General features: G+C 45.9%; 1 protein-coding gene across 1 annotated transcript in view; it reads left to right on the top strand.

Moving 5' to 3' along the window:
- The first annotated feature begins 472 nt into the window (after nucleotides 1–472).
- The window catches only part of LOC139235405 (zinc finger protein 214-like), a 32,293-nt gene continuing 15,445 nt past the window's right edge, over nucleotides 473–17,320 (top strand). Inside the window, exons 1-2 of the mRNA XM_070866535.1 lie at nucleotides 473–587; nucleotides 6,404–7,239. Of these exons, the coding sequence (XP_070722636.1) occupies nucleotides 6,513–7,239 (727 nt within the window). The 5' untranslated portion in view covers nucleotides 473–587; nucleotides 6,404–6,512. The remainder of the gene's footprint in view (nucleotides 588–6,403; nucleotides 7,240–17,320) is intronic.

A 17,320-nucleotide genomic window follows, 5' to 3' on the forward strand; every position in this document is an offset into this window, starting at 1 on the left:
CAAAGGGTTGTAAATCTTTGGAATTCTTTGCCGCAGAGAGCAGTGGAGGCTGGGTCATTGAATATATTTTAGGCGGAGATAGCCAGATTTTTGAGCGATAATGGAGTATAGGGTTCTGGGGAGCGGGCAGAGAGGTGGAGCTGAGTCTATGATCAGACCAGCCATGATCTTATTGAATGGGGAGCAGGCTCAGGGGTCCGGGTGGCCCACTCCTGCTCCAATTTATCATGGTCTTTATACCCAGCATGCCCCGCGCGGAAGAATGTGCCGCACCCAGACTACAGGAGCTCAGTGCGCAGGCGCCGATCTTGGATGTGTTTGGAGCATGCGCGGTGCGTGTAATGGCGGAGGAGACATCGTTTGGACATGCTCCTTAGAAGTGGCCTTTTCAGCGGGACGGAGCGGAATAATGGACCAGCGGGGTGCCGGGGAGGCTTCATAAACATCCGGTGCCCGCCGCAAGCCCGGAATAATAACCGGAATATCGGCGGTTGCAGCTTCGGGTCGTTCTCCCGGTCACAGGCCCAGACTAACGGCGGCCAGCTTGGTACAGGAAGGCAGGGTCATCGCTCCGCCATCTTGGTTCAGTGAATAGCATAGCGCATGCGCTGCTATCTTGGTGCCGGAACAAAGTGAAAGATGTCAGTGTCTGGAACTGCACCCAACCAGAGTTAGAACCTTCAGGGGAGGGGAACCAGTGAGTGTAGAACTGAACCCAGCCAGAGTCAGTACCTTCAGGGGAGGGGAACCAGTGAGTGTAGAACTGAACCCAGCCAGAGTCAGTACCTTCAGGGGAGGGGAACCAGTGAATGTAGAACTGAACCCAACCAGAGTCAGCACCTTCAGGGGAGGGGAACTAATGAGTGTAGAACTGAACCCAACCAGAGTCAGCACCTTCACGAGAGGGGAAGCAGTGAGTGCAGAACTAAACCCAGCCAGAGTCAGCACCTTCAGGGAAGGAGATGGAGGGGAGCCAGTGAGTGTCGAACTGAACACAGCCAGAATTGGTGGTGAAAATTGGGAGTGGAGGGAAAACCGTCTATAACATAAGAAATAGAAGCAGGAGTAGGCCATTTGGCCCCTCGAGCCTGCTCCCCATTCAATAAGATCATGGCTGATCTGATCATGGACTCGGCTCCACTTCCCTGCCCGCTCCCCATAACCCTTTATTCCCTTATCGTTCAAAAATGTGTCTATCTCCATCTTAAATTATTCAATGACTCAGCTTGCACAGCTCTTTGGGGCGCAGAATTCCAGGGATTTGCCACCCTCAGAGAGGAAATTCCTCCTCACCTCACTTTTAAATGGGCGGCTCCTTATTCTGAGACTATGTCCCCCGAGTTTTAGTTTCCCCTATGAGTGGAAATATCCTCTCTGCATCCACCTTGGCGAGCCCCCTCATTATCATTAAGTTTCAATAAGATCACCTCTCATTCTTCGAAACTCCAATGTGTATAGGCCCAACCTACTCAACCTATCCTCAGAAGTCAACCCCCTATCTCCGGAATCAACTTAGTGAACCTTCTCTGAACAGCCTTCAATGCAAGTGTATCCTTCCTTCAATATGGAGACCAAAACTGTACGCAGTACTCCAGGTGTGGCCTCACCAATACTCTTTACAGTTGTAGCAGGACTTCTCTGCTTTTATAAACTATCCCCCTTGTAATACAGGCCAACATTCCATTTGCCTTCCTGATTACTTGCCGTACCTGCATACTAACTTTTTGTGTTTCATGCACAAGACCCCCAAGTCTCTCTGTAATGCAGCTCTTTGCAATTTTTCTCCATTTAAATTATAATTTGCTTTTCTATTATTTCTGCCAAAGTGGATAACTTCATATTTTCCCACATTATACTTCATCTGCCAAATGTTTGCCCTCTCACTTAACCTGTCTATATCCCTTTGCAGATTTTTTGTGTCCTCTGCACAATTTTTGTAACAACAGCAAACTCGGTCCCTTCATCCAAGTCATTAATATGGATTGTAATTAGTTGAAGACCCAGCACCGATCCCTGCGGCACCCCACTAGTCATGTTTGCCAACTGGAAAATGACCATTTATCCCGACCCTATGTTTTCTGTTGGTTTGCCAATCCTCTATCCACGTTAATACATTACCTCCAACCCTGTGAGCTTTTATCTTGTGCAGTAACCTCTTATGTGGCACCTTATCGAATGCCTTCTGAAAATCCAAATACACCACACCCACTGCTTCCCCCTTATCCGCCCTGCTCATTACATCCTCAAAGTACTCCAGTGAATTTGTCAAACATGATTTCCCTTTCAGAAAACCATGTTGAATCTGCTTGATTGAATCATGCTTTTCCAAATATCCTGCTACTGCTTCCTTAATAATGGACTCCAGCATTTTCCCAATGACAGATGTTAGACTAACTGGTCTAAATTGTCCTGCTCTTTGTCTGCTTCCTTTTTCAAATAGGCACGTTACATTTGCGGCTTTCCAATCTGTTGGGACCGCCATAGAATCCAGGGAATTTTGGTAGATTACAACCAATGCATCCATGAACTCTGCAGCCACTTCTCTTAAGATCCGAGGATGCAAGCCATCAGGTCAGGGGACTTGTCTGCCTTTAGTCCTGTTATTTTACCTAGTACTACGTCATTAGTGATAGTGATTGTATTGCGTTCCTCCCTATCTATAGCCCCTCGCTTATCCACTGCTGGGATGTTTTTACTGTCTTCTACCATGAAGGACTCTTACTATCTGTTTTTATATTTTGTGCTAGTTTTCTTTCATAATCTATCTTCCCTCTCAATCATTTTTTTTAGCCATTCTCTGCTGGCTTTTAAAAATGTCATACATCTCTGGCCTCCCACTAGATTTGGCCACACTGTATGCCTTTGTTTTCAATTTGATACCTCCCTTATTTCCTTAGTTAGCCACGGATGGTTATCCCATCTCTTACAGTCTTTGCTTCTCATTGGGATATATTTTTGTTGCAGGTTATGAAATATCTCCTTAAATGTCTGCCACTGCTCATCAACCATCCCATTCTTTAATCTATTTCCCCAGTCCAATTTAGCCAACTCTGCCCTCATACCATTGTAGTCTCCTTTATTTCAGCTTGGGACCCTGGTTTGAGAACCAACTTTCTCACCAACCAGAATATGGTTGAATTTGAAATTCAACCATATTATGGCCACTCGTTCCGAGAGGATCTTTTAGTACCAGATCATTTATTAATCCTGCCTCATTACGCAGTTCTAGATCTAAGATAGCCTGCTCCCTGGTTGGTTCCACAACATACTGTTCAAGGAAACTATCCCAGATACACTCTATGGACTCCTCCTCAAGGCTACCCTGGCCAATTTGCTTTGTCCATTCAATATGAAGTTTAAAATCACCCATAATTATTGCCGTTCCTTTATTACAATCCTCCATTATTTCTTGATTTATACTCCGTCCAACAGTGTAGCTACTGTTAGGGGCCTATAGACTCTTGTCCACCAGTGATTTTCCCTTTATTATTCCTCATCTCCACCCAAACTGATTCAATATCTTGATCCTCTGAGCAAATATCGTTTCTCACCAACGCACTGATCTCATTCTTTATTAACAGAGCTACCCCACCTCCTTTTCCTTTCTGTCTGTCCTTCCGAATTGTCAAATATCCCTGAATATTTCGTTCCTAGTCCTGGTCACCTTGCAACCACATCTCTGTAATGGGTATCAGATCGTACCCATTTGTACATATTTGTGCCGTCAATTCATCTATTTTGTTACAAATGTTATGTGCATTTAGACAAAGAGCTTTTAAATTTGTTTTTTTTCCTGTTTTTCCTGCTTTTTTCCTCTGTCCTTCCAACTCACTTTCTATATTTTTGCTTTCTAATTCCAGCTTTACTTCCCTCCCACTGAATCTATTCTCAGGTTCCCATCCCCTGCCAAGTTAGTTTAAACCCTCCCCAACAGCACTGACAAACCTCCCCCCCCCGCCCCGGACGAGGATATTGGTCCCGGCTCTGTTGAGGTGCAACCCGTCCGGCTTGTACAGGTCCCACTTCCCTCCAGAAGCGGTCCCAATGCATCAGGAATCTAAAGCCCTCCCTCCTGCACCATCTCTCCAGCCAGGCATTCATCTGCTCTATCCTCCTATTTCTGTACTCACTAGTTCATGGCACCATGAGTCATTCTAAATATTACCCTAGACCATGTCACTGTTTGTTTATAATTACACATGACCCAGTCTCGGTTTATATTACATTCGACCCTGCCTCTGTTTATATTACACTAGACCCTGTCCCTGTTTATACTACACTTGACAGTATCCCTGTTTATAAATAGAAGTATAGAGTACAAACGCATGGATATTATGATGAACCTGTACAAAACAGGAGCAGCTGGGGTTGCAAGGGGGATAGAGTATAAAAGCAGAGAAGTCCTGCTACAACTGTACAGGGTATTGGTGAGGCCACACCTGGAGTACTGCGTACAGTTTTGGTCTCTGTATTTAAGGAAGGATATACTTTCATTGGAGGCAGTTCAGAGAAGATTCACTAGGTTGATTCCTGAGATGAGGGCATTGACTTATGAAGAAAGGTCAAGTAGTTTGGACCTATACTCATTGAAGTTCAGAAGAATGAGGGGTGATCTTATTGAAACTTAAAACATACTGGAGGGCTTGACAAGGTGGATGCAGAGAGGATATTTCCACTCATAGGAGAATCCAGAACTAGAGGGCATAGTTTCAGAATAAGGGGTTGCCCATTTAAAACTGAGATGAGGGGGAATTTCTTCTCTCAGAGGGTTCTAATTCTGTGGAATTCTCTGCCCCAGAAAGGTGTGGAGGCTGGATCATTGAATTTTTTTAAGGCGGAGATAGACAGATTTTTTGAGCGATATGAGAGTAAAGGTTTATGGGAGCGAGGGGGAAGTGAAGTGGAGTTGAGTCCATGATCAGATCAGCCATGATTTTATTGAATGATGGAGCAGACTCGAGGGGCCAAATGGCCTACTCCCGCTCTTATTTCTTGTGTTCTCCTTAGAGCAGGGAAGATTGAGAGGAGATTTGATCGAGGTGTTCAAAATCATGAGTGGTCTTGCCAGAGTAGATCGAGAGATACTGTTCCCATTGGCAGAAGGGTCGAGAACCAGAGGACACAGATTTAAGGTGATTGGCAAAAGAACCAGAGGCGACACAAGAAGAAACCTTTTTGCGTAGCGAGTGTTTAATATCCGGATTGCACGGCCTGAAAGGGTGGTGGAGGCAGACTCAATCACGGCTTTCAAAAGGGAGTTGGATAAGTATCTGAAAGAAAAACATTTGCAGGGCTGTGGGGTAAGGGCGGGGGAGTGGGACTAGCTGAGGTGCTCTTGCAGAGAGCTGGCACGGGCTCGACGGGCCGAATGGTCTTGTTCCGTGCTGTAACCATTCTCTGATTCTATGGTTCTAACTCTCTCAGCATAAGCCTCTATTCCCTTCTCCCTCATATGCTGATCTTCAGTGCATCGATACTGGAAACACAGAGAGACCAATCCAGAGCCGCTCTGTATCAGGGTGGGTGCTGGATACGGAAGTCACTCCCTGGCCTCCTGTGTGGGTCTGTTTGTTGCATCAATTTGACCTGGAGTGGAGAGGGGGAGAAGCTGCTTGGTTTAACCCCCAGAACCTCTGGGCCCAGTTGGGACCAACAATTTCCGATGAGAGACTGTCAACGGCGGTGGATTCTAGGGGAGATTAGGTTGTGAAACAGACACTGCCCGCACAATGTAGAAGCGTATTGTTTTAGGAACAAGTATTTCTGCAGAGGCTTTCAATATACAGATTTGTTTTAATCCATTCTTAGGATGTGGGTGTCGCTCGTAGGGCCAGAATATATTTCCAATTTCCATTTGCCCCTTGACAAGGTGATGGTGGGCCTTCTCGAACCGCTGCAGTCCGTGTGGTGAAGGCCCTCCCACAATGCTGTTCGGTGAGGAGTTCCAGGATTTTCACCCAGTGACGATGTAGGAACGGCGATATATGCCCAAGTCAGGATGGTGTGAGACTTGGAGGGGAACTTGGAGGTGATGGATTTCCCATGCACCTGCTGCCCTGGTCCATCTAGGTGGGAGAGGTTGCGGGTTTGGGAGGTTCTGTCAAAGTTCTGGTCGAGTTGCAGATGTTTAAATTCCCTCCCCTTCACCCCGCCCACCTCTCCCTCCTCCCATAGAGGCCAGAGTCTTGTGTCGGCCCAGACCGGTTGGTGGGTTCCCTTCCCTGCAGGACATTAGTGACCAGTTGGGTTATTACGACAATCCGTCAGCTTTCATGGTCACTTTATTTCTGCTGATGGCCGCACAAATAGCCAGGTTCATTCAGCTCAATTTCACAACCTGCCTTTGTGTTTTTGTGGGTTCTCTCTCACCCACCCTTTTTCCTGTTTGAAACTCACTTTACAGGGTATTAAAAGGGGAGGATTTGTCAACCAGAGGCTCAAACCAACCATCACATTAAGATCTGACGGAGTCACTCGATTCACCGGGAACGGAATATCATCGGCCTTTGACCATGGAAGCAAAAAGCACTGTTCACAGCGGGGAGAAACAGTACACGTGCTCTGTGTGTGGACAAGGCTTCAGCCGATCATCCAACCTGGAGAAACACAAGTGCAGTCACACTGGGGAGAAACTGTGTAAATGTGGGGACTGTGGGAAATGTTTCAACTACCCATCCCAGCTGGAAACACATCGGCGAGTTCACACTGGGGAGAGGCCATTCAGCTGCTCCGATTGTGGGAAGGGATTCACTCAATTTTCCAACCTGCTGATACACCAGCGAGTTCACACTGGGGCGAGACCGTTAAGCTGCTCCGATTGTGGGAAGGGATTCACTCGGTCAGCCGACCTGCTGAGGCACCAGCGAGTTCACACTGGGGAGAGGCCATTCACCTGCTCCGAGTGTGGGGAAGGATTCACTCAGTCATCCAACCTGCTGATACACCAGCGAGTTCACACTGGGGAGAGGCCGTTCACCTGCTCCGATTGTGGGAAGGGATTCCCTCGGTCCTCCCACCTGCTGGCACACCAGCGAGTTCACACTGGGGAGAGGCCGTTCACCTGCTCCGATTGTGGGAAGGGATTCACTCGGTCCTCCCACCTGCTGAGACACCAGCGAGTACACACCGGGGAGAGGCCGTTCACCTGCTCCGATTGTGGGAAGGGATTCGCTCGGTCCTCCCACCTGCTGGCACACCAGCGAGTTCACACTGGGGAGAGGCCGTTCACCTGCTCCGATTGTGGGAAGGGATTCACTACATCATCCCACCTTCTGGCACACCAGCCAGTTCACACTGGGGAGAGGCCGTTCACCTGCTCTGAGTGTGGGAAGGGATTCACTCAGTCATCCCACCTGCTGAGACACCAGCGAGTTCACACCGGGGAGAGGCCGTTCACCTGCTCTGAGTGTGGGAGGGGATTCACTCAGTCATACACCCTGCTGAAACACCGAGAGTTCACAAGTGACTGCAGGGGTGGGATTCTGCTGTTATTGCTGCTGTTAATCACATGTGATCTGAACCATGTTCATTTTGACAGTTGGGGTTTGTTTCCGCTGATGTCAATAACTCCTGTAACTGGACTGGAGTTTAATATTTGGGAGAAAGACAAATAAATTCTTGTTGCTTTCAACACATTGGTGTGGATTTCGTTCTTTCCCACCCGAGAGTTTAGCATCACCTGGCTGGAGCTCAGTGAGGACAATCTGGGCGGAGGATCGTATGGGGGAGAAATTCAGCCTGGACACAGTCCTTCAGGGTCACACTGAGAGGGGCAAATGGCACTTTGGTCTTTCTAATCACTCTTCATTGACAGCGAAGTCGCCATGCTGGTTCACCTTGACATTGTAAGGTATGGATGATATCCACCCAAGGGTGTTTAAAGAGATGGGACGGCTGCTCTGTCAGCCCCTTGCCCAGATCTCCATCAGCTCAGTAGAGTCATGGGTTGTTCCCCGAGATTGGAAGGTAGCACACATAGTTCAAATTTTGTAAATTGGCCACAATTTGGGAACTGAAGGCCCATCAACGTGACCTCGATCACTGGGAAGGTGCTTGAAGGGATCCTGCAAAATGCTGTTTTCGATCATGGGGAAAGGGAAGGGCCCATTACAGATACTGAACATGGATTCCGGGAAAAATGGTCACGCCTTACAAACTAGCTTGAGTTTGTAAAGAAGTTGTTCGGTTGGTGAATGGGGGAATCCAGTTGACATTGTCTACCTCAGGATGTCAAACTCATTTTCTATGGTGGGCCTGATCCGATACCCTGGCACTTGGCATAGGCCACATTCAGCAAAAGCTATTAAAATAGGAATAAATGAAGAAAAACTGCATCGGAATTTACATTTAGATTTTATTTACTGCCACTACTCCCGATCCCTGGCACCTCTTAGCTTGAGCATTCATGAACTGACCCTGCTCAAACCATAAGCTCAAGGATATCGGCGCATGGTTCTGCCTCTGACCACAAGGCTGTGTCACTGCCACACACCGATACCGTTTCCTTGTTTCTCATCTCCATACAAACACCATCACTTCACACATCCTCTTTCTCCACAATTGCAGCAGACATGAGCAAGGACATGAGGCTTATTAAAAGACACATTTCATTACAGCAAAGGTTACACTGGGAGAAATGTTCAGTTACTTTGCATTACAGGCAAATTCCGGACAAACCAGCAGCACACTAGCACCTGAGCAGTGTCTCATCGGCCTTCAGGCTTTTCTTAAATAGATTTTCTGCCTGGATATAAACTTAAACCAGCTTTGCAGGCGTGATGCTCTATTCACACATTGAAGGTGAGAGAAATGCTGTGGGGCACACACTAAGTCCAGTAGCTGAAAGTGATTGACAGACTAGGTTTTGTGTTTAGTGATCCCGGGCATGTTACCAATACCGGCAAAGATGAAGCCCATGGAATAAAAGGGACAGTGGATACTGTCTCACTTTGAACGAGTCAGAATGAGAAGCTTTAACAACAGCCGATGTTTCACAAAGGGAGACCTCACCAGACCAAAGGACATTGGTGGCGTTTAATGGGCTGTTTGTGTCACTGGGCTACAGGAGGCTATTTGTGACAGAAGGAAAGCTGGTCACAGCAAACAGTTTCCCGACCTGTCCAGGGCCCACTCTGACCCCCACCTTCTCTCTCTCACCATTGATGGACACTGCTGCAGTAATTGCTCCTCTGACCTTTCCTCTCTTGTCCCTCCTACACCCCTAATACACGGCCCGCCACAATCTCCCTCCCCCGACATCATCACTGTGCTGGAATCCACACCAGTCTCCCCATCTGTTCCTTTTTCTCTCCCTGGATCCTGAAACTACAGTCTGAATCCCACTGTACTTAAGGAAGTGGCCCTCGAAATACTGAATGCATTGGTGATCATTTTCCAACAGTCTATCGACTCTGGATCAGTTCCTATGGACTGGAGGGTAGCTAATGTAACACTACTTTTTGAAAAAGTCAAGAGAGTGAAAATGGGGAATTATAGACTGGTTAGCCTGACATCCGTTGTGGGGAAAATGTTGGAATCAATTGTTAAAGATAAAACAGCAGCACATTTGGAAAGCAGTGACCGGGTCGGTCCAAGTCAGCATGGATTTATGACAAGTCTTCGAAAAATTTTTGAGGATGTAACTTGTAGAGTGGACAAGGGAGAACCAGTGGATGTGGTGTATTTGGACTTTCAAAAGGTTTTTGACAAGGTCCCACACAAGAGATTGGTGTGCAAAATTAAAGCACAGGGTATTGGGGGTAGATAGAGACGTGGATAGAGATCTGGTTGGCAGACAGGAAGCAGAGAATTTGGATAAACAAGTCCTTTTCAGAATGGCAAGCAATGACTAGTGGGGAGCCGCAGGGCTCAGTGCTGGTACTCCAGCTATTTACAATATACATCAATGATTTAGATGAAGGAATTGAGTGTAATATCTCCAAGTTTGCAGATGACACTAAGCTGGATGGCGGTGTGAGCTGTGAGGAGGATGCTAAAAGGCTGCAGGGTGAATGGACAGGTTAGGTCAGTGGGCAAATGCATGGCAGATGCAGTATAATGTTGATAAATGTGAGGTTATCCACTTTGGTGGCTAAAACATGAAGACAGAATATTATCTGAATGGCGACAGATTAAGAAAAGGGGAGGTGCAATGGGACAAGGGTGTCATGGTACATCAGTCATTGAAAGTTAGCATGCAGGTCGAGCAGTTGGTGAAGAAGGCAAATGGCATGTTGGCCTTCATAGCTAGGGGATTTGAGTGTAGGAGCAGGGAGGTCTTACTGCAGTTGTCTAGACTTTTGCTGAGGCCTCACCTGGAATGTTGTGTTCAGTTTTGGTCCCCTAATCTGAGGAAGGACGTTCTTGCTATTGAGGGAGTGCAGTGAAGGTTCAACAGATTGATTCTCGGGATGGCAGGACTGACCTATGTTGAGAGACTGGTTCGACTGGGCCTGTATTCACTGCAGTTTAGAAGAATGAGAGAGGATCTCATAGAAACATATAACATTTTGACGGGACTGGACACGTTAGATGTGGGAAGAATGTTCCCAATGTTGGGGAAGTCCAGAACCAGGGGTCACAGTCTAACGATAAGGGGTAAGCCATTTAGGACCGAGTTGAGGAGAAACTTCTTCACTCAGAGACTTGTTAACCTATGGAATTCTCTACTGCAGAGAGTTGTTCATGCCAGTTCGTTAGATATATTCAAGAGTGGGTTAGATATGGCCCTTGTGGCTAAAGGGATGAAGGCGTATGGAGAGAAAGCAGGAAAAGGGTACTGAGGTGAATGATCAGCCATGATCTTATTGAATGGTGCTGCATGCTCGAAGGGCCGAATGGCCTACTCCTGCACCTATTTTCTTTGTTTCTTACTCACTCTTCCCCTCCTGAAGCCGACAAGCACTAAAACTGAAGCTTGATGGCCCTCAGTCCCCACTCCTTGATTTACCTCCACTTCTCTCCTCCTCTTTCCCCCTTTGTTCTGTTCCACACTGTGGGACTTGGGCCATCCCTGGGGATTCTCAGAATGAACAGGGGGATGTGTGTTGAGACAGGATGTCTCAGCTCTCCTCCTCTTTTGCCTTTGGTTGTGTTCCACATTCTGGACCTTGGGCCTTCCCCGGGGATTCTCAGTATGAACAGGGGGATGTGTGTTGAGACAGGATGCCCCAGCTCTCTACCTTTAAAGGGACAAGGAGATGACCAGCTGGGCTGAATGGCCCTGCTTTATGACATCACTGCAGTGCCTAGCAAACAAACTCCCTGAGCCCTGCTCATTATGGGCTGGGTTGAGCTCAGTGCTGTTCCAGGAAGGGAACCAGGAGCAGGATTCGACCCGTGTGGAGCCCAGCATTAATGGGGAGAGGTACAGGATCAATTTATACCTTATTGAATGAGAAATGTCAGTGTCCCTGACACTCCCTGTCCCTCAGTATCTGTGTCAGGGAGCGACCAATGGGTTCACTCTGTATGTAACCTGTGCTGTGCCCGACTGGAGAGTGTTTGATGCTGGCACGAGGTGCTCAGCTCGATAAGCACAACATTTAACCCAAAGATGATCAGATAACCCATCACCTTGTCATTGGACACAGGTCCTGAATGACAGAAAGGGTTTCTAATAATTTGGCTGGTGTCCTTGATCAAATTGAACCACCTCCAATCTGTCTTTAAAAATTTGTTTATGGGATGTGCGTGTCACCTCTCACCTCTCCTTCTAAATGCTGGGGAATATAGGCCATGTCTACTCATTCTCTCAGGACAATCCCCCCATCTCAGGAATCAGTCTGATGAACTTTCATTGCACTCCCTCTGCAGCAAGTTTATCTTTCCTTAGGTAAGGAGACCACTCAGCAGGGCCCTGTATAATTGTAGTAAGATGTAAGTACTCAAATCTTTTTGTACAAAGGCCATTATAGCATTTGCTTTCTTAATTGCTTGCTGGACTTCATATTAACTTTTAGCGATTTCTGTACAAGAACACCCAGGTCCCTCTGAACACCAACATTTCCCAATTTCTCACCATTTTAAAAAATACTCTGCCTTCCTATTTTTACTATCAGTGTCTAACTTAACATTTCTTCACATTATATTCCATTTACCATGTTCTTGCCCACTCACTGAGCCTGTTTCTATCCCTTTGAAACCTCTTTTCATCCTTCTCACACTTACATTACCAACTAGCTTTGTATCCTCAGCAAACTTCGCTATATTACATTTGGTCCCCTTATCCAAATTATTGATATAGATTGTGAATAGCTGGGGCCCAAGCACCGATCCTTGCAGCACCCCACCAGTTACAGCCTGCCAACCCGAAAATCACCCGTTTATTCCTATTCTCTGTTTTCTGTCCGTTAACCAATCCTTAATCCTTGCTCGTATATTACTGTCAATCTCATGAGTCCTAATTTTGTTTAATAATCTCTTGTGTGGCACCTCATTGAATGCCTTCAGTAAATCTAAATACAGTGGTCCTCCCTTATCTATCCTACTAGTTACAACCTCAAAAAACACTAACAGATTTGTCAAGAACAATTTCCCTTTAATAAATCCGTGTTAATTCTGCCCAATCCTGTTATCACTTCCGAAGTGTCCTGTTACCACGTGCTTAATAATAGATTGAACATTTTCCCGCTACTGATGTCAGGATTACCGGTACTGTACGAGTTAGATACAAAGTAAATCTCACTCCAGCCTGTCCCAAACACTACCAGGGTTGATGTCGAGTAAATCTCAGTCTACAACATCCTAAACATTCCCAGGGCAGGTACAGCACTTGTTACATATAGAGTAAATCTCCCTCTGCACAGTCCCATCAAACTCTCCCAAGGCAGGTACAGCATAATGTAGATAGAGGGTAATTCTCTCTCTAACCTTGCTCTACAATTGCACAGGACCTTGGTGAGACCACACCTGGAGTACTGTGCACAGTTTTGGCCTCTTTATCTCAGGAAGGGTATATTTGAGTTGCTTAGATACAGAGTACAGCTTCCTCATCACTGTCCCACCAGACATTCCAAGGGCAGGAGAAGGCCACCTGGCCCCTCGAGCCTGCTCCATCATTTAATAGGATCATGGCTGATTTCATCATGGACTCAGCTCCAGTTCCCTGCCCGCTGCATATAAACCTTTATTCCCTTATCGCTCAAAAATCAGTCGATCTCCGCCTTAAATATATTCAATGAACCAGACTCCACAGCGCTCTGGGCAGAGAATTCCATAGATTTACAACCATCTGAGAGAATAAATTCTTCCTCATCTCAGTTTTAAATGGGCAGCCTCTTATTCTGATACGATGTCTCCTAGTTTTAGTTTCCCTGATGAATGGAAATATCCTCTCTGCATCCACCTTGTCGAGGCCCCTTATTTTCTTATCTGTTTCGATAAGATCAGCTCTCATTCTTCTGAACTCCAATGGGTATAGGCCAACCTACTCAAACTATCTTCATCAATCAACCCCCTCATTTCTGGAATCAACCTAGTGTCCCTTCTCTGAACAGCCTCCAATGTAAGTATATCCTTCCTTAAATACGGAGACCAAAACTATACGCAGTACTCTAGATGTGGCCTCACCAACACCCTGTAAAGTTGTAGAAATACTTCTCTGCTTTTATACTCCATCCCCCTTGCAATAAGGGCTAATATTCCATTTTCCTTCCTGATTACCTGCTGTACCTGCATACTAACTTTTTGTGTTTCATGCACAAGGACCCCCAGGTCCCACTATAATGCAGCACTTTGCAATTTTTCACCATTTAAACTATAATTTGCTTTTCTATTTTTTCTGCCAAGGTGGATTACCTTACATTTTCCTACATTGTACAACATTTGCCAAATTTTTGCCCACTCACTTAGCCTGTCTATCACTTTGCACATTTTTTGTGACCTCCTCACAATTTGCTTTCTCAGCCATCTTTGTATCATCAGCAAACTTGACTACATTACAGTTAGTCCCTTCATCCAAGTCATTAATATAGATTGTAAATAGTTGGGGACCCAGCACCGATCCCTGCAGCTCTCCACTAATCACTGTTTGCCAAAAGAAAAATGACCCATTTATCTTGACGCAGATACAAAGTAAATCTCCGTCTACACTGCTCCATCAAACACTCCCAGGGCAGGTATAGTACAGGTTAACTACAGCAAAAAGTTCTCTCTCGACTGTCCCATCAAACACACCCAGGGCAGGTATGGCACGGGTTGGATACAGAGTAAAGCTGCCTCTACACTGTCCCATCAACCACTCCCAGGGCAAGTGCTGCATTGGTTAGATACTAAGTAAAGCTCCCTCTACACTTTCCAAATAAACATTCCTAGGGCAGGTACAGCATAATTTAGATTAAGGGTTACCCTCTCTCGAACTTCGCTCTACAATTGTACAGGGTTTTGGTGAGACTACACCTGGAGTACTGTGCACAGTTTTGCTCTCCTTATCTAAGGAAGGATATAGTTGCCTTGCTTAGATACAGAGTAAAGCTCCCTCAACACTGTCCCACCAGACATTCCAAGGCCAGGAACAACAAAAGAGGTTAGATACGGATTATATCTCCCTCTACTCTGTCCCAAGCATTCCAGAGTATATGCTGCATTGGTTAGATACAGAATAAAGCTCCTTCGACAGTGTCCCATCCATCACTACCAGGGCAGGTACAAAACGGGTTAGATACAGAAATAAAGCTCCTTCTACACTGTCCCATCAAACACTGCCAGGGCAGGTACAGCACGGGTTAGCTACAAAATAAAGCTGCCTCCACACTGTCCCATCAAATCATTGGGCAGGTACAGAATGGGATAATACAGAGTAAAGCGCCCTCTACACTGTCCCATCAAACACTCCCAGGGCAGGTCCAGCACGGGCTAGAAATCTGACACAAACACCCCAGAGGTGCCACATAAAAGGTTACTGCACAAGATAAAGTTCACGGGGTTGGGGGTAATATATTAGCATGGATAGAGGATTGGCTAACGAAAAGAATACAGAGTCGGGATAAATGGTTCATTCTTGGGTTGGCAACCAGTAACTAGTGGGCTGCTGCAGGGATCAGTGCTGGGCTCTCAAATATTGACTATCTATATTAACGATTTGGAAAAAGGTACTGAGTGTAACGAACCCAAGTTTGCTGACGATACAATTATGGGAGGAAAAGCAATCTGTGAGGACACAAAACACCTGACAAAGGAAATAGACAGCCTAAATGAATGGGCAAAAATTTGTCAGATGGAGTATAATGTTGGAAAGTGTGAAGTCATGCACTTCGGCAGAAAAAATTCGAAGAGCAAGTTATTGTTTAAATCGAGAAACATTGCACAGTGCTGCAGGACAGCGGGATCTGGGGGTACTTCTGCAGGAAACACAAACAGAGAGTATGGAGGTACAGCAAGTGATCTGGAAGGCCTTGGCATTTATTGCAAAGGGGATGGAGTATAAAAGCAGGGAAGTTTTGCTACGGCTACATAAGGCCACACCTGGAATACTGCGTGCAGTTTTTGTTCCATATTTAAGAAAGGATATACCTGCTTTGGAGGCAGTTCAGAGAAGATTCACCAGGTTGACTCCGGGGATGAGGGGTTGACTTATGAAGAAAGGTTGAGTAGGCTGGGCCTCTCTACTCATTGGAATTCAGAAGAATGAGAGGTGATCTTATCGAAACGTATAAGATTATGATGGGGCTTGACAGGGTGGATGCTTCCACTGATGTGGGAGACTAGAACTAGAGGGCACGATCTTAGAATAAGGGGCCACCCATTTAAAACAGAGATGAAGAGAAATTTCTTCTCTCAGTGGGTTATAAATCTGTGGAATTCGCTGACCCAGAGAGCAATGGGAGCTGGGACATTGAATCAATTTAATGCAGAAATAGACAGTTTCTTAAACGATAAGGGGATAAGGGGTTATGGGGAGCGGGCAGGGAAGTGGAGCTGAGTCCATGATCAGATCAGCCATGATCTTATTGAATGGCGGGGCAGGCTCGAGGGCGGTATGGCCTACTCCTGTTCTTATGTTCTTATGTTCTACTCTGCTCCGTTCCCTCTGATACCATCTCCCTGAACTCACTGATTATCACTCTGGGGATCCTGTCTCCCTGCTCTGCGCCATTCCCTCTGATACAATCTCCCTGAACTCACTGAAGATCACGCAGGGATCCACCAGTGACATTCGCTCCCTGTTTCGCTGAAGTTTGGGAACACTGTCCTTCACCATCTGAACTTTCCTTCGGAGCCACCCGACCATGGAACACCTACTGCGGTTTCTGGTCACACCCGAGTATCTTCCGGAATTTTCCATTGATGCCACACTGCTCTTCCTCTAAGCTCATGGGGTCCAGGCCTGAGGCCTCCTGTAGTAGAATAGTGCTTCGGGTTGCCGGGAGGGAAGAATCATCGGTGCTGCTGAAGAGGCTTGCAAGTGAATTTGGGAATGTGTGGAGTTGGTGAATATTGTAATATATCACCTATTGACAGATGTTAGAAGTTAGTATTAAGAAGCTTATTTTACACATCTTTAATTAATGAATGTTCTTTATGTTTGTAACCTCCTGTATATGCATTGATTGTCTGTAAAACTAGTTTTTAAATGATAGAAAATGGCAGTAAAACATAAAATGGGGTTTAAAATGGCCAAAGGCTGAGAAGCAAAGCGTCATGGTAAATTGAGCCATTATTATGTTATCCATTTTTGTAACTGCTGATACAGCTTCACTTAGAACTGGGAGGATCATGGCCAAAATTATTAATAGTTAAGATAAAGGAATGCAGCATGTACCATTTATTTTCATAATTTTGTAAAGCCAAGCTCAGTAATGAATTCTGTGTGACATGTTCTGTATAATTGTTCTCAGAGAACTGATTCCTGCCACAGAGATGGAGGGGAGATAGAGATAACATAGAAGGTCAAAGGCATTAGATAATATGATCTATTGTAAGGCGACAACAGCTACAGATTTTCACAGCATTTGAATGGGAGAAAAGGGGTATAAAGTAACAGCTCTTCTACTCAGAAGGCAGTGCGAATCAAGAGAACAGGAGAAAAGGAGTCGGCACCACGGTCAGCTCGAGAGGACGCTATCGAGAATTAGGCTGTGACTATAATTTGTTAAGTATTACTTTTTATAACAGAAGGTATTTATTTGATAAAACTCTGTTGTTTTTACTCACTATACCTGTAGAAACATAGAAACATAGAAAATAGGTGCAGGAGTAGGCCATTAGGCCCTTCTAGCCTGCACCGCCATTCAATGAGTTCATGGCTGAACATTCAAATTCAGTACCCCATTCCTGCTTTCTCGCCATACCCCTTGATCCCCCTAGGAGTAAGGACCTCACC

The sequence above is a fragment of the Pristiophorus japonicus genome, chromosome 23, assembly GCF_044704955.1.
Source record: "Pristiophorus japonicus isolate sPriJap1 chromosome 23, sPriJap1.hap1, whole genome shotgun sequence".
NCBI classification, from domain to species: Eukaryota; Metazoa; Chordata; class Chondrichthyes; family Pristiophoridae; genus Pristiophorus; species Pristiophorus japonicus.